The 15,528-nt window shown below is 50.1% G+C and overlaps 1 protein-coding gene across 1 annotated transcript in view; it reads left to right on the top strand.

Annotated features, from left to right (window-relative positions):
• The window catches only part of gpr176 (G protein-coupled receptor 176), a 100,802-nt gene that overhangs the window by 57,311 nt on the left and 27,963 nt on the right, over positions 1-15,528 (top strand). Inside the window, exon 2 of the mRNA XM_072485080.1 lies at positions 734-986. Coding sequence (XP_072341181.1) covers positions 734-986 — 253 coding nt within the window. The remainder of the gene's footprint in view (positions 1-733; positions 987-15,528) is intronic.

Here is a 15,528-nt window from a genome sequence, read left to right as displayed (position 1 = left end):
TCACCTGTCGCATTAAAGTGGTGGGACACAAAGTTTGGGAGTCGGTTGCGAAAGCCGAGCGGCATGGATCGTGAAGGTCGGCCGGTATGGGTCGTGAAGGTCGGCCGATATGGGTCCCGAAGATTGACTGGTTGGTAAAAATGGGTCCCCGGAAAAAAAGTTTGAAAAACACTAGGCTAAGACACTATCTGTTGTGCTGCAAAATCATATAAACTGTGACAACAGCTTTAAATTCAGGTCTTAACCTTGACCTAGCTTATCTCAACTGGAGCAGTTGTTAGACTAGGAATGTGACAATGTTTTTCAGATGCAAAAAGAAAAATAAAGTCAGCCAAAGCCGATTATTGCCCCAATCGTGTTTCTGAGGGTTAGGCAGGACTATAATCCTGCACATAGTCAAATAGCCTAATAATGCTCACTGACAGCTAAGGAATGGCGACAAAAGTCATACATGTAGAATAATACAAGATTTAGTAGTTCCAGGAAAGATGGGGAGAATGGTGGAATCGAGGAAGCAAATGTGTTTCAGGCATTTTTGTTCCTGTATGTTACCCATTCCTGTGTGCTGTCACTTCTGTAAAATAAATCATATGGATTTTTTTTTCTTCTATGCTATGTGTTAAAGGCACATTATGTGAAAAAAGCGCGCGACATCCAAACGAAACCCCATTTGGCCTCTGCTGCATTTTATCCCCGCATGTTTCTCACCAGTTTGCCACTTTATTTGCTGCAGGAAACCTGATGGTGTTATGGTCAACATGCCGCACGTCGGTATTCAAGTCCGTCACAAACCGTTTCATCAAAAACCTGGCCTGTGCTGGTATCTGTGCAAGTGTCTTTTGTGTGCCTTTCGATATCATCCTGAGTGCCAGTCCACACTGCTGCTGGTGGATCTACACACTGCTCTTCTGTAAAATTATCAAATTCTTGCACAAGGTCTTCTGTTCCGTCACTGTCCTCAGCTTTACTGTCATTGCACTGGACAGGTAGGTCACATCTTATTACTAGGCTGCTAAAATGCACTCTCAGTAATTCTGTATACGACCAAGGAGTTATAGTAATAAATTTAGGCTGAATGACAAAAATATTATTTTTCTTTGACGGGACATGGCTATTTCTGGCAAAGGCCAGCAACTGTTGCCCATCCCTAATTGCCCTTGAACTGAGTACGGCACGGTGGCACAGTGGTTAGCACTGCTGCTTCACAGCGGCAGGGACCCAGGTTCAATTCCGGCCTTGGGTGGCTGTCTGTGTGGAGTTTGCACATTCTCCCCAAATCTCCGCATGTTCCGTTTCCTCCCACAGTCCAAAGATTTGCAGGTTAGGTGGATTTGCCATGCCAAATAGCCCCTTTGTGTCACAAAGATGTGAAGGTCAGGTGGGGTTACGGGGGTAGGGTGGGCAATGGGCCTTGGCAGGACTCAATGGGCTCAATGGCCTCATTCAGCACTGTAGGGATTTTATGATTCTATGAGAAGCTCGCTTGGCCATTTCGAAGGGCGGTTAAGAATCAGCCACATTGCTGTGAGTCTGGAGTCACATGTCGGCCAGATCGGATAAGGACGACAGATTTCCTCCCCGAAAGGGCATTGGTGAACCAGATGGGTTGTTATGACAATCAATGATAGTTGAGGTGAGGTTTATATTTCAGATTTACTATTTGAATTTAAATTCCCCCAGCTGCCCGTGGTGGGAGTTGAACCCAGACCAGCCTCTGGTCCAGTGACATTGGCGCAATGCCACCATCTCCCCATCTGATTTATAATTACCTTAATGTATAATATAATCAAAGGTCAAATCGATATGTACAGGTAGATTTATTTTCTGATAATGATCTAGATAGAATATAGAATAGCATTATTTCTAAATTCTACTATAGTTACAAACTGGCATTGCTGTGCTCCGATCTTCATTCTAATTAATAATGCATTCATATAACATTTTTTGTGGTTTTTAGCTGTCATTAAACTGGATTTGATATTACTCAATAAGTTAATATTTTGTGATGATTATCTAAAAGTAAATTAAAGTTGCATCACGAGTATATGTGGCTTGTGGTAAATATCTACATAATATAGCTGGTCAGATAACTTGTGGTGACAGTGCGTTGCAGTTCACTCAGGGAGCCCGACTTACTGTGGTAGCATGTACTTTTACATATATGTTATAATGTGGAACTATGATAGTGAGGGTAGCGGCTCCAACTTCCTTTCCATCATGTGACTGCCCAAGAATCTCTTCTGCTCTTACTGACTGCCAATGGTGGGTGTTGGAAAGATTTACGGGTTGATACTCAACTTGTTATCAATGTATCTGCCTTGATCAGCAAGTCCTGGGAGGGGAGTCAAACCCGGAGCTTCCAGAAACTGCGGCACAAGACCACCAACATGGAGGGTGTGAAATTGCGAGTGAATTGCACAAGTGTTACGGGTGCAAATATTTACTGATCAGCTAGTTATCATGAAATTAAACTTGCAAGTGTTCAGCAGAATTGTTCATTCTTATGTTCCTGCAGTAGTCGCCAGAATTGAATATAATACTCCAAAGATAGTCTGACCATTGCATTGTAAATTAGATTAAATTAGAGAATTGCCTGACCGACCTCACAACACTGACATCTAAAACCGCTTGGATTTTTATTATTCTTTACCTGGTACTTTTCTTTGGTGTTCATCGGAAACAAAAAATATTGGGTGGGATTCTCCGCCAGTGGGATTTTCCGTTGCATCGGCAGTGCATCCATGCCCGCAGGTTTCCTGGAGGCGTGGGGTGGTCACAATAGGAAATTCCATTGGCATATGCCGGGAAGTAAGAATCCCGCTGCTGGCAAGGGCGTGCCACCCAGGAAAACGCGGCTGGCGGACTGAAGGAACCCGCCCATTGGCTATTTCTTCAGGATTATTTTGCAACTGTATGATAGTTAAGTAAAGCAGCTTTCTGGTGTTGTTTTGCCTTTCTGATGTTCTGCAGAGTTATTTCCCACAAAAATTTAATTAACTGCGCTGGGAGACTGCACAGATAATGAGCGCAATTGTCCTCAAAAATTTCCAAGTGTGGTCCCCGGAGGGGAAATGCTGTGTGATTCCCTCTGCGTGGGTCAGCACAATTCAGATCGTAATCCACCCACACCGTAGACATTTATTTGGAGGTTGGAGTGACTTGTGCCGTGAATGAGGGGTGCGGGACCTAAAGACGGCGTCAAAGCTGCCTTCTCAGAGTGGACTCCGACCTTAAGACAATCTGCCAGAACGGCCCACCCCCAATCCCCGGTAAAGAATAGCCCCCAATTATGCCATCAGGTGCATTCCACCCCCCCCCCCCCTCCCCAACAAGTGAGTGACACCCCCCCCCCCCCCTGTTCAGGCCCCCCTTCAGGCCCCAACCATTGGCAGCGCCGAGCTGGATGCCCCTGGATGCTCCCGACATGAAGACATTTGCAGAGCTCATTAAGGGGCAATACCACCCAAAGCCCTCAGTAATATTACAAAGATACAAATTTAACTCTATCGGAAGAAGCCCACGGGAGACCATCTCAGCCTTTGTACCAAGACTAAGACAAGTCGTGGAGCACGGCAATTTTGGGTCAGTGTTGAATGACATGTTAATGGACCGATTGGTACGTTGTGTGAACCATGCAGCTATACAAAGAAAATTGTTAGCTGAATCAAAGTTAACCTTTAAGAAAGCGTTGGTAATAGCATCAGCGATAGAGAGTGCTGAGAAAGGCGCCTAAGTGCCAAGATCCACCAGTTCAGGTGGGAAACTGCAAGTGGCAGTGGTACCAGGAGTGAAGGCATTGGTTTAAATAGGGAGAAAAACACAGAAACCAGAAAAGCCACAAGATATCAAAGTTTTAAACATCAGCCTAGCAATAATAGAGTGCTATTTGTGCGGGGGAAGTCACTCCCCAGAAATATTTAGATTTAGAGAAGCAGATTGCTTCATGTGTGGAAGAGAAGGATATCTGAGGCACAGGTGTAAAAACAGGCAGTGCCTGTCCAGTACCAGCAGAGTAAATAATCTGGCCCCTATACAGAGTATGGAGGATAGCTCAGCAGGTGGAGGGAATATTTTGTCCCCGAACAATGAGAGAGAGCGGGAAAGGTATCTCCCATTACAGTGGTAATGTTAGTGAAGTGGGGACGGCGCTGTGGCACAGTGATGATCACTGTTGCCTCACAGCGTCATGGACCGGGGTTCAATTCGGCATTGGGTGACTGCCTTTCTCCCCCGTATCTGCGTGGGTTTCCTCCAGGTGCTCCAGTTTCCTCCCACAGTCCAAAGGTGTGCAAGTTAGGTGCATTGGCCATGCTAAAATTGCCCCTCAGTGTCCAGGGATGTGCAGGTTAGGTAGGATAGTGGAGATAGGGCAGGGAGTGTGCCTGGGTATCCTGGTCTTTCAGAGGGTTGGTACAGACTCAATGGGCCAACTAGCCTCCTTCTGCACTGTAGGGATTCTATGGAATGGCCAGACACTGAAAATTGAAGTGGATATGGGGGTGTCAGCATCTGTCGTGAGTGAACAGACTTACCGGTATCTCCAGGAAGGTGTTCAACCCCTGAGGTTAAAGAATACTGTAGCTAGACTGGCTATAAATACCGGAGAAGTCACAAAAATCATCAGGGTGACCACGACTCCAGTGAGACATGGACAGCAGTCTGCGTGGCTACCATTGTTAGTGGCGTCGGGCCAAGGCCTGAGTTAATACAGGAGGTCAAGTTGAATTGGCTGGAACCTTTTAAAGTAAAGGAGCGGTGGTGGCCAGGCTGAAGTCATAAATAAAACTAAGATGTGTTCCAGGAGAAATTGGGAAAGATCATAGAATCGATCAAAGAGGATAGTACTTATATGCGATGCATCACCATAATGGGTGTGGTAGTATGCATTAGGGGTCATGTGGGACTGTGAAGCCGTGATGTCATTGGCTGACAGATCCCGGGTCCTGGTTGGCTGTTGACCTCTAGCTCCGCCCTGAAGGCGGAGTATAAGAACCTGGAGTTCTCCCCCGCAGGCCAGTCAGCTACTGAACTGCGGGGAACTAAGTCACGCTTAATAAAGCCTCATCGACTTCATCTCTATTCGTCTCTCGTGAGTCTTTGTGCGCTACAATTTATTAAGCGTGCTTAAAAGAACTATGGAGCTCAGGATCATCCCGGAATGCCGGAGGATCAGCCCCAACGCAGTGAACTCAGCAGCAGTTTTCAAACACTGGCAGACTTGTTTCGAGGCCTACCTCAGAACGGCCCCCGGCTGGGTCACAGAAGACCAGAAACTACAGGTCCTGCACTCGAGGGTAAGCCCGGAAATTTTCCCTCTCATCGAAGACGCAGAGGATTACCAGACGGCGTTCGCAGCACTAAAAAGCATCTATGTTCGCCCAGTGAACCAGATCTACGCACGCTACCAACTCGCAACGAGACGGCAAAGTCCCGGAGAATCGATAGATGATTTCTACGCCGCGCTACTAATTTTGGGACGGGCCTGCGGCTGCCCGCCGGTAAACGCGATGGAACACATGGACATGTTGATGCGTGATGCTTTTGTGGCTGGTATGAACTCTTCCCAAATCCGCCAAAGACTTTTAGTAAAAGAGTCGCTAGGACTCTCAGAGGCACGGGCCCTTGCATCCTCACTAGATGTGGCCGCGCGAAACGCCCGCGCCTACGGCCCCGACCGCGCGGCAGCCCCTTGGGCTCCGTGGACCCCCGTCATGACAAACCCCCCCCCCTCCCCCCCACCCCACAGGCTTGCGCGGTTCAGACGCCAAGTCGTCCCGGGGGAGCCCGCTGCTATTTCTGCGGCCAGGCGAAACACCCCCGGCAGCGCTGCCCGGCCCGCGCAGCGACTTGTAAGAGCTGCGGGGAAAAGGGCCATTTCGCGGCTGTGTGCCGGTCCCGGGAGGTCGCCGCGGTCCCCGGCGAACAAGGATTCCTGCGCGCCTATAACGCTCCTCAACCCCCCCCAGCGCCCCATGTACGACCCGCAGGCGCAACCAGTTTGGGTCCCGGCCACCGCTGTCCAGCGCCCCATGTACGACCCGCAGGCGCAGCAAGTTTGGGTCCCGACTACCGCTGTCCCCGGAGAACAAGGCGATCTGCGCGTTTCTGACGCTCCCCAACCCCCCCAGCGCCCCATGTGCGACCCGCAGGCGCCGCCATTTTGGGTCCCGGCCACCACGAGGGGAGGAGGGGCACCACCATCTTGGGATCCCCCAGACCTGTGCGACGCAGGGGGACGGCCATTTTGTCCACCCCCGCCGCCATCTTGTGATCCCCAGCCATGTGCGATGCATGGGGGCGGCCATTTTGTTCTTGGACGGCAACAACGGACCCCAGTGTCGACGGCTCCACGGGGTTCGAGGAAGAAGCTCAAACACTACAATCACGTCTGGCCTCAATGACGCTGGACCAAGCACGGCCCCGGACGCTCCAGACGACGACAACAACGGTGCTGATAAACGGGCACGAGACACCATGCCTAGTCGACTCCGGGAGCACAGAAAGCTTCATCCACCCCGACACGGTAAGACGCTGTTCTTTGACCATCCGTCCCAGTGCGCAAAAGATTTCCCTAGCTGCAGGATCCCACTCCGTACAGATTAAAGGTTTCTGCATAGTGACCCTAACGGTGCAAGGGAGGGAGTTTAAAACCTACAGGCTCTACGTCCTTCCCCAACTCTGCGCGCCCACATTACTGGGATTAGATTTCCAGTGCAACCTGCAGAGCCTAGCGTTTCAATTCAGCGGCCCAATAGCCCCACTCACTATCTGCGGCCTCGCAACCCTCAAGGTTGAGCCCCCATCCTTGTTTGCAAACCTCACCCCGGATTGCAAACCCGTCGCCACTAGGAGCAGACGGTACAGCGCCCAGGACCGGACATTCATTCGGTCCGAAGTCCAGCGGCTACTGAAGGAAGGCATAATCCAGGCCAGCAACAGTCCCTGGAGAGCACAGGTGGTAGTAGTCAAGACAGGGGAGAAGCAAAGGATGGTCATAGACTATAGCCAGACCATCAACAGGTACACACAACTAGATGCGTACCCTCTCCCCCGCATATCCGACATGGTCAATCGGATTGCCCAATATAAGGTCTTCTCCACCGTGGACCTCAAGTCCGCCTACCATCAGCTCCCCATCCGCCCAAGTGACCGCAAGTACACAGCTTTCGAGGCCGACGGGCGATTATACCACTTCCTAAGGGTCCCATTTGGCGTCACAAACGGGGTCTCGGTCTTCCAACGAGAGATGGACCGAATGGTTGATCAACACGGGTTGCAGGCCACGTTCCCGTACCTCGACAACGTGACCATCTGCGGCCACGATCAGCAGGACCACGACGCCAACCTCCAAAAATTCCTCCAGACCGCTAAAGCCTTGAACCTCACATACAACGAGGACAAGTGCGTGTTTAGCACAAACCGGCTAGCCATCTTGGGATATGTAGTGCGCAATGGGATAATAGGCCCTGACCCCGAACGCATGCGCCCCCTCATGGAATTTCCCCTCCCGCACTGCTCAAAAGCCCTAAAACGCTGCCTGGGGTTTTTTTCATATTACGCCCAGTGGGTCCCCCAGTACGCAGACAAGGCCCGCCCCCTAATACAGACCACGACCTTCCCCCTGTCGACAGAGGCTTGCCAGGCCTTCAGCCGCATCAAAGCGGATATCGCAAAGGCCACGATGCGCGCCATCGACGAGTCCCTCCCCTTCCAGGTCGAGAGCGTCGCCTCCGATGTAGCTCTAGCGGCCACCCTTAACCAAGCGGGCAGGCCCGTGGCCTTTTTCCCCCGAACCCTCCACGCTTCAGAAATCCGCCACTCCTCAGTGGAAAAGGAAGCCCAAGCCATAGTGGAAGCTGTGCGACATTGGAGGCATTACCTGGCCGGCAGGAGATTCACTCACCTCACGGACCAACGGTCGGTAGCCTTCATGTTCGATAATGCACAGCGGGGCAAAATTAAGAACGACAAGATCTTAAGGTGGAGGGTCGAGCTCTCCACCTTCAACTATGAGATCATGTATCGTCCCGGAAAGCTGAACGAGCCGTCCGACGCCCTATCCCGCGGCACATGTGCCAACGCACAAATTGACCGCCTCCAAACCCTCCACGAGGACCTCTGCCACCCGGGGGTCACTCGGTTCTACCACTTTATAAAGTCCTGCAACCTCCCCTACTCTGTGGAGGAGGTCCGTACAGTCACAAGGAACTGCCACATCTGCGCAGAGTGCAAAACCGCACTTTTTCAGGCCGGATGGTACGTACCTGATCAAGGCTTCCCGTCCTTTTGAACGCCTTGGTCTGGATTTCAAAGGGCCCCTCCCCTCCACCGACCGCAACATATACTTCCTGAACGTGGTGGACGAGTACTCCCGTTTCCCCTTCGCCATCCCCTGCCCTGACATGACAGCGGCCACAGTCATTAAAGCCCTTAACACCATATTCACACTGTTCGGTTGCCCCGCATACGTCCACAGCGACAGGGGGTCCTCCTTTATGAGTGACGAGCTGCGCCAGTTCCTGCTCAGCAACGGTATGGCCTCGAGCAGGACGACCAGCTACAACCCCCGGGGGAACGGGCAAGTAGAGAGGGAGAACGGCACGGTCTGGAAGACCGTCCTACTGGCCCTACGGTCCAGAGACCTCCCAGTTTCACGGTGGCAGGAGGTCCTCCCGGACGCTCTCCACTCCATCCGGTCGCTACTGTGTACTAGCACTAACCAAACGCCTCATGAGCGCCTCCTTGTCTTCCCCAGGAAGTCCTCCTCTGGAACGTCGCTGCCGACCTGGCTGGCGGTCCCAGGACCCATCCTGCTCCGAAAACATGTGCGGGCGCACAAGTCGGACCCGTTGGTCGAGAGGGTTCGCCTCCTCCACGCGAACCCGCAGTACGCTTACGTGGAGTACCCCGACGGCCGACTGGACACGGTCTCCTTGCGAGATCTGGCGCCCGCCGGCAACACACACACCCCCCCGACACCAATCACCCCCTCCCTGCCACCGGCGCACCCCGCGAGCGCCCCCTTCCCGGGGGGATCGGTCCTCCTCCCAGGTCCGACTAGAAGTGAAGCGGAAGCAGAAACCGTAAGGCTCCCGGAGACGACAACACGGGAACAAGCACCACCACCGGGGCCGAGGCGATCGACGAGGACGACCAGACTGCCCGACCGACTTGTGGCATCAATGTAACATTACTATATTGTGGACTGTAACGAGAACGTTTTCCTTTTCCCCCTTTTACTGTAAATAGTTCAAAACACAAAAAAAACCCTCTGTACATGCAAAAGTTTTCCTCCCAGGACCAGCCTTGTAAACCCTTACCACCATACGAAGCACCACCCCGCCGGGTTCATTTTTAACAAGGGGTGAATGTGGTAGTATGCATTAGGGGTCATGTGGGACTGTGAAGCCGTGATGTCATTGGCTGACAGATCCCGGGTCCTGGTTGGCTGTTGACCTCTAGCTCCGCCCTGAAGGCGGAGTATAAGAACCTGGAGTTCTCCCCCGCAGGCCAGTCAGCTACTGAACTGCGGGGAACTAAGTCACGCTTAATAAAGCCTCATCAACTTCATCTCTATTCGTCTCTCGTGAGTCTTTGTGCGCTACAATGGGTAGGGGCTGTGTTATCCCAGACCATGGAGGACAGGCCCGAGAGACCTATTGGGTATGTATCAAGAACCGTACAGACGCGGAAAGATGGTACCCCCAAATTGAAAATGAAAGCCTGGATATTATCTACGACATCAAGAAGTTTCATCGGTGCATATACTGGAGGCATTTCACTATCATCACAGACCACAAGACACTTTTAGGCCTCTTCAAAGAAGGCAAAGCGATTCCACCAATATTAAAGTGTCAAACTGGAAGCTATGTTAGATAACTGAACTGGGGCCAGAACACTTGTGATATTAAACCTGGGGCCGGATTTCTTACTGTAAGCGGGATTTTTTCTTTGGCTGTTGTAAAAACCTGCACATGACGCATCCATTTGAGGATGATAGTTTCCCTGTGTCCATTGGAAGTGCAGGCTCCAGCACTGGGATAAAAGCTCAGCCACTGTGAGGCCGACTGGAAAGGAGAGAGAACCCGGAAAGCTGTAGCTGGGCCTCATGTATATTTAAAAAATTTATTTTTTATTCATTTACGGGATGTGGGAGTCGCTGGTCAGGCCAGCATTTATTGCCCATCCCTAGAAGCCCTTCAGAAGGTGAGGGTGAGTTGCCTTCTTGAACCGCTGAAGTCCTTGAGGTGTAGGTACATGCTAGGGAGAGAGTTCCAGGATTTTGTCCCAGTGACAGTGAAGGAACGATGATATATTTCCAAGTCAGGATGGTGAGTGATTTGGAGGGGAACCTCCAGGTGGTGGGGTTACCAGGTGACTGCTGCTCCTGTACTTCTAGATGGTAGTAGTCGTGGGTTTGGAAGGTGTTGTCTAATGAACCTTGATGAGTTACTGCAGTGCATCTTGTAGGTGGTACACACGGCTGCCACTGTTTGTCGGTTGTGTTAATAAATGACTCGTCAACTCGCCTTGGATTCCCCGTGCCTTCATTAAACTGGCGACGAGGGTAAAACTGGATCTCTTGACGTGCAATCTGTCTGGCTGAGCTACCTCCCTGAAAAATTTTTTTGAACTGAGGTATGGAGTTTGTTGAGTTATGTTGCTGGTGTTTGGGCATTTTGACCCTGGTGTGGATGTCTGGAATCAGAGTGCAGTGTGTGTGTGGTGCTTTTTGGAGCCAGTAATGACTTGGGAAAACAAGCGCCAGGCTGAGGTTTTGTTGCTGGTTTGCATTGTGTGTATGTTTGGAGAGGTCCAGGGCCTTACATATCTGCCGGTAATGAATGTGGTGTCACCTTTCTCATTAACTGAGTTGGTGGTGCAACGTTTTGGTCCAAACTCCATCTAACGCTGTTTTGCGATATGGGTTGATGTGGTGGAGTGGTTTTCTGGGGAGTCTGTTGCCAAGTTTTCTGCTGAAGTTTGGTGGAGTTGGGAGTGTTGTATGGTGCTCTGTTGACTGCAATGTTCTGTGACTGATGGCCCTGCAGGACGCACAACAGTAATATTCCACCTGCAGCAGGCTGCTGGTTATGATGTGACTGTGGGTGTTTGCAGATGGAGCTGCTGAAGGGTTCTGCGCTGTGGAAGCAGGCAATTGGTGCGCGGAGTGTGGTGGACCCTGCTGTTGTTTCTTCACTCCTGCAATGCAGTTTTATCTGGTTCTGAAAGGAGTACAGAAGGTGATTTGGGGCGACAGCTCCTTGGTGTTTTGTGAGTGACATAGATCTGATTTTCCACCTGAGCACTCAGAATATTGAGTGGGATGCTGTCAGACACTGTCCCTGTGAGGTTTGCAAGGAACGCTGTGGCAATTTGTGCCTTGTGTTAGATGCTGTTGTCATGCGCCGACCCTGGGGTCTGGCTGTTGACGACTTCGCCTGCTGTGTGTGACCTGTGGGGGATGTCAGGTCAGATGTAATTTCTGGCGCCTGCTGGAACTGGGTAGCACTGTGGTAAAGGGTCAGCCAGTGTAAGGTTGACTAGAAAGGAGAGAGAACCCGGTAAGCTGTTAGCCGGGCCTCATGTATATAATGTCAATAAATGCCCCTACAACTGGCCTTGGACTCCCCGTACTTTTATTAAAGCTGCAAATGTATTTCTGCTTTCCTGCCCACAGCTGTTCAATTTGAAACAGTTGCGGAGTTTTTAATCCTACAGCTGTTCACAATATTGTTGTTCCTCTTCATCAGAAGACTAATATCAGATCCTGTGCTCTCTTTGGAAGCTACAAACAAAGCAACTGAAACCAGGCCACTCCCACAGTTAAATTAAGCAACATTTATTCTATTTATAAACTGTAATCCAGTCCAAGTGATTCAATATTGCTCGGAGAGCATCCTCTTTGGCCCACGCAATTACATAATCAGCACAGGAGTCCTTTGATGAATTCTAATTGTCGTTTACTAGTGCTTGAAGGAAATGTCATGATGAATATATCCTTTGCTTTTGTGGAGTTGAGAGCCCACCACTGTGCCATGGAGTGGTCTGCCGTTATTGACTGTGAAGGATAATTGGCTGCACAAAGATATAATACCAAATATTTTTTTTCCAGATTTTAGCAGGTGGAGAAACACGATTGGCATCATTACTTATTGAAATCCTTATTAAAAGATGTGGGTGACAAATTAGTCTCTATAGCAGCGGCCCTGAACTGGAAACATGTTGGTCAGGTTCCTTCCGGCCACATCCAGTGTGACTTGCACTGTCAGCGGGCTTGTGTGGGTGTGAAGTGTGGGCATAGAAGCCTGTGGAGTGGGCCGATCAGAATGCCAAACAGCCTCTCATGCTGATTTGACACCTGATCTGCCTCTTTAGGGTGCAGGTTCTATATAAATCCCTCTAACAATCACTCCAAGCTGATCATGTGTTCAGCTGCACAATAATGGACCACCCATCCAATCGTGCAATTTAAAGTTAGAACCATCATCCCGATGAGGCGAGGTGCTTTTGACTTACTTTTACTGCGGAGAGTTAGTGGAAGTGCTGTGTTGTGTTATTGCAGGAGTTTAGTTAACTTTTTGGATTTCCTTGGTGTAATATCCTGCACGGGGCCTACGGGGTGGGAATGCTTGTCTTCCCCGTGCTCCTTGGGGAGTATTAAACTCGGGGGTGATGATGAATCCTGACAAGGACGACATGGAGTTGCTTGGCCTGTCAGGAAAAAATGTCGGCTTCAATCTTCTTCAGAACTGGTAACAAGGAGGTGCATATTTATGATTACTGTTTTAAACGTGAAGGGGGTAGCGGGAAGAAAGCTTCATGTAAAGGGCTATTACAACAGGGACTGCAAGAGCATACGTGGTGTTGAAGGTGAGCCAATCACAACCGTTAAATGGAAACTGGACATGGAACATCATTTAAAAGAGGCAGGACAGGAACACAAATTGGGATTATTTTTTAATTTAATTTTTTTAAATTTAGAGTGGCCCAGTTTTATTTTCCAATTAAGAGGCAATTTAGTGTGGCCAATCCACCTGCCCTGCACTTCTTTGGGTTATGGGGGTGAGACCCACTCAGACAAGGGGAGAATGTGCAAACTCCACACGGACAGTGACCCGGGGTCGAGATTGAACTCAGGTCCTCGGTGCCGTGATGCAGCAGTGCTAACCACTGGGCCACCGTTCCGCCCTACAAATTGGGATTAGACTTACATCACTGATGCGGGGCAGAATTTTCTGATTTTTTTTTTTGTAGAGTGTCGCAGTGGGTGTGAAAAATGAGGTCGAAGCCACCGGCCCCAAGGGCTGCTTCATCCGCCATATTTTTAGGCTCTTAGTGAAAAAGAACGTTAAGGGACGGCCCCACAACATCACACTGGCAGCAGAGCCTGCCCACCAGCAACTTTGGTTCTTAAAAGACCAGGGTGCCCTGTTTTTTAAAAGATAGAACCCCCTCCCCCTCTTTCATGGAGTTCCCACCCCCACCCTTGCTTAGCCACGCCCCTATGGAATTCCCCCAACCACAGAGACCCCTGCATGAGCACGGAAGTCCACACCATCCACCACCCACCCCCATGGAACGCCCACCTCGACTTTGCGGACACTGCCTGGAGGCAGTGTCCGATCTGTGCCTGGGCAGTGTTTAGAGGGCAGGGCAGTGCCAGGGTACTGCCCGGTCATGACCCACTCCCCCTGGGGCTATACTCACCTCTGCATCTTCGACGGGTTTTGCTCACCATATGCATGTCATGGGGGAATCTGTCACTTTCAGATCATCTTTATAAATCCACTTTGCCCCTTCTCCAGTGTTTCTCTGTCCTTTTGTAATATGGAGACAGAACTGTCCCCAGTACTCTTTGGGTGATCTGATCAAGGTTCTGTATAAGTTTAATGTACTTTCTCTGCTTTTAAATTCCATAAAAAAACACATGATGCAAACTTTTCAATCTTCCATCCCAGCCTTCAGATGTGTGGCCAGAGGGTGAATATGCATGAGGAATCCTATTGCAACAATTCCTTGAAATTGTAGATATTCCTTGTGTTATTTTCAATCGATCTTGCTTTTCAAAAAAAATGTTTTCCTTCTATCCCTAGTGTTTGGAACCATATCCTCACCATCATCAGACTGCCTGCTTCCACCTTCATGATATCACCAATCTCCTCACCCTGTCGAGTACTGTAACTCTCATCCGTACCTTTGTTACCTCCAGATCTGATTATTGAATGCCTTGGCTGATCTCCCACCATCTATCATCCATAAACTCCAACTTATCCAATACATGCTGTATTCTAACTTGTATCCATTCACCCATCACTCCATGTGCTTGCTGAATTACATTATCTCCTGATTGGCAATGCTTCAGTTTCAAAATTCCCATCTTTCTGTTCACACTCGTGACTTGTGCCTTGTAGAAGAGGGGCAGGCTTTGGCGAGCCAGGAGGTGAGTTATTCATTGCAGAATACCAAACCTCGGACCTTTCTGAGTACTCAAGAGTATTAAAACGGCTGTTCCAGTTGAGTTTCTGGTTGATGGTGATCCTCCAGGGTTTTGATTCTGGTAATGCTGTTGTTCATCAAAGGGAGTTGGTTAGATTCTTTCTTGTTCGAGATAGTCATTGCCTGGCACTTGTGTGACATTCAGCTCAAGCCTGAATGTTGTCCAAGTCTTGCTGCATGCTGATACAACTGATTCAATATCCAAAGAGTTGTGAATGGTACTGAACACCGTACAATCATTAGTGAACATCCCCACTCTGACCATTGATGGAGGAACGCCCATTGATTATTTTTTTTTGTAAATTTAGCCTACCCAATTATTTTTTCCAATGAGATTTTTGCAGTCCAGACGAGGGGTCAGGAGAGGCGACTGGGGAAGCTGCCGTTTAGATTGGTAGGGGACAGTTTCAGGTACCGAGGTACCCAAGTGGCGCGGGATTGGGACCGGCTACATAAACTGAACTTGGCCCGGTTGGTGGATCAGATGAAAGATGATTTCCGGAGATGGGATGCGCTCCCGTTGTCTCTCGCTGGTAGAGTCCAAACGGTGAAAATGACGGTCCTCCCGAGATTCCTGGTTGCATTTCAATGTCTCCCCATCTTCATTCCGTAGTCCTTTTTTAAGCGAGTCAATAAAGTTATTGCGGGCTTTGTATGGGAGGCAAGTCCCCGCGAGCGAGGAGGGTAATGCTGGTGTGGAGTCGGGGAGAGGGAGGGCGGGCGCTGCCGAACTTTAGCAATTATTACTGGGCGGCTGACATTGCCATGATTAGGAAGTGGCTGGTAGGGGGGGTGGGGTGGGGGTGGGGTGGGGGGGGGGGTGTCGGCATGGGTGCGTATGGAGGCGGCTTCTTGCAAGGGCACAAGTTTGGGGGCACTGGTAACTGCGCCGTTGCCATTCCCGCCGGCGCGGTACTCCACCAGCCCCGTGGTAGTGGCGGCCTTGAGAGTCTGGGGGCAATGGAGAAGATATGTGGGAGCAGTAGGAGCATCGATCTGGTCCCCAATCTGCGATAATCACCGGTTTGC

Source organism: Scyliorhinus torazame, chromosome 2, assembly GCF_047496885.1.
Source record: "Scyliorhinus torazame isolate Kashiwa2021f chromosome 2, sScyTor2.1, whole genome shotgun sequence".
Classification (NCBI taxonomy): Eukaryota; Metazoa; Chordata; class Chondrichthyes; order Carcharhiniformes; family Scyliorhinidae; genus Scyliorhinus; species Scyliorhinus torazame.
The sequence above is the reverse complement of the archived record's forward strand: the minus strand, read 5'-3'. Positions and strand labels throughout refer to the sequence as shown.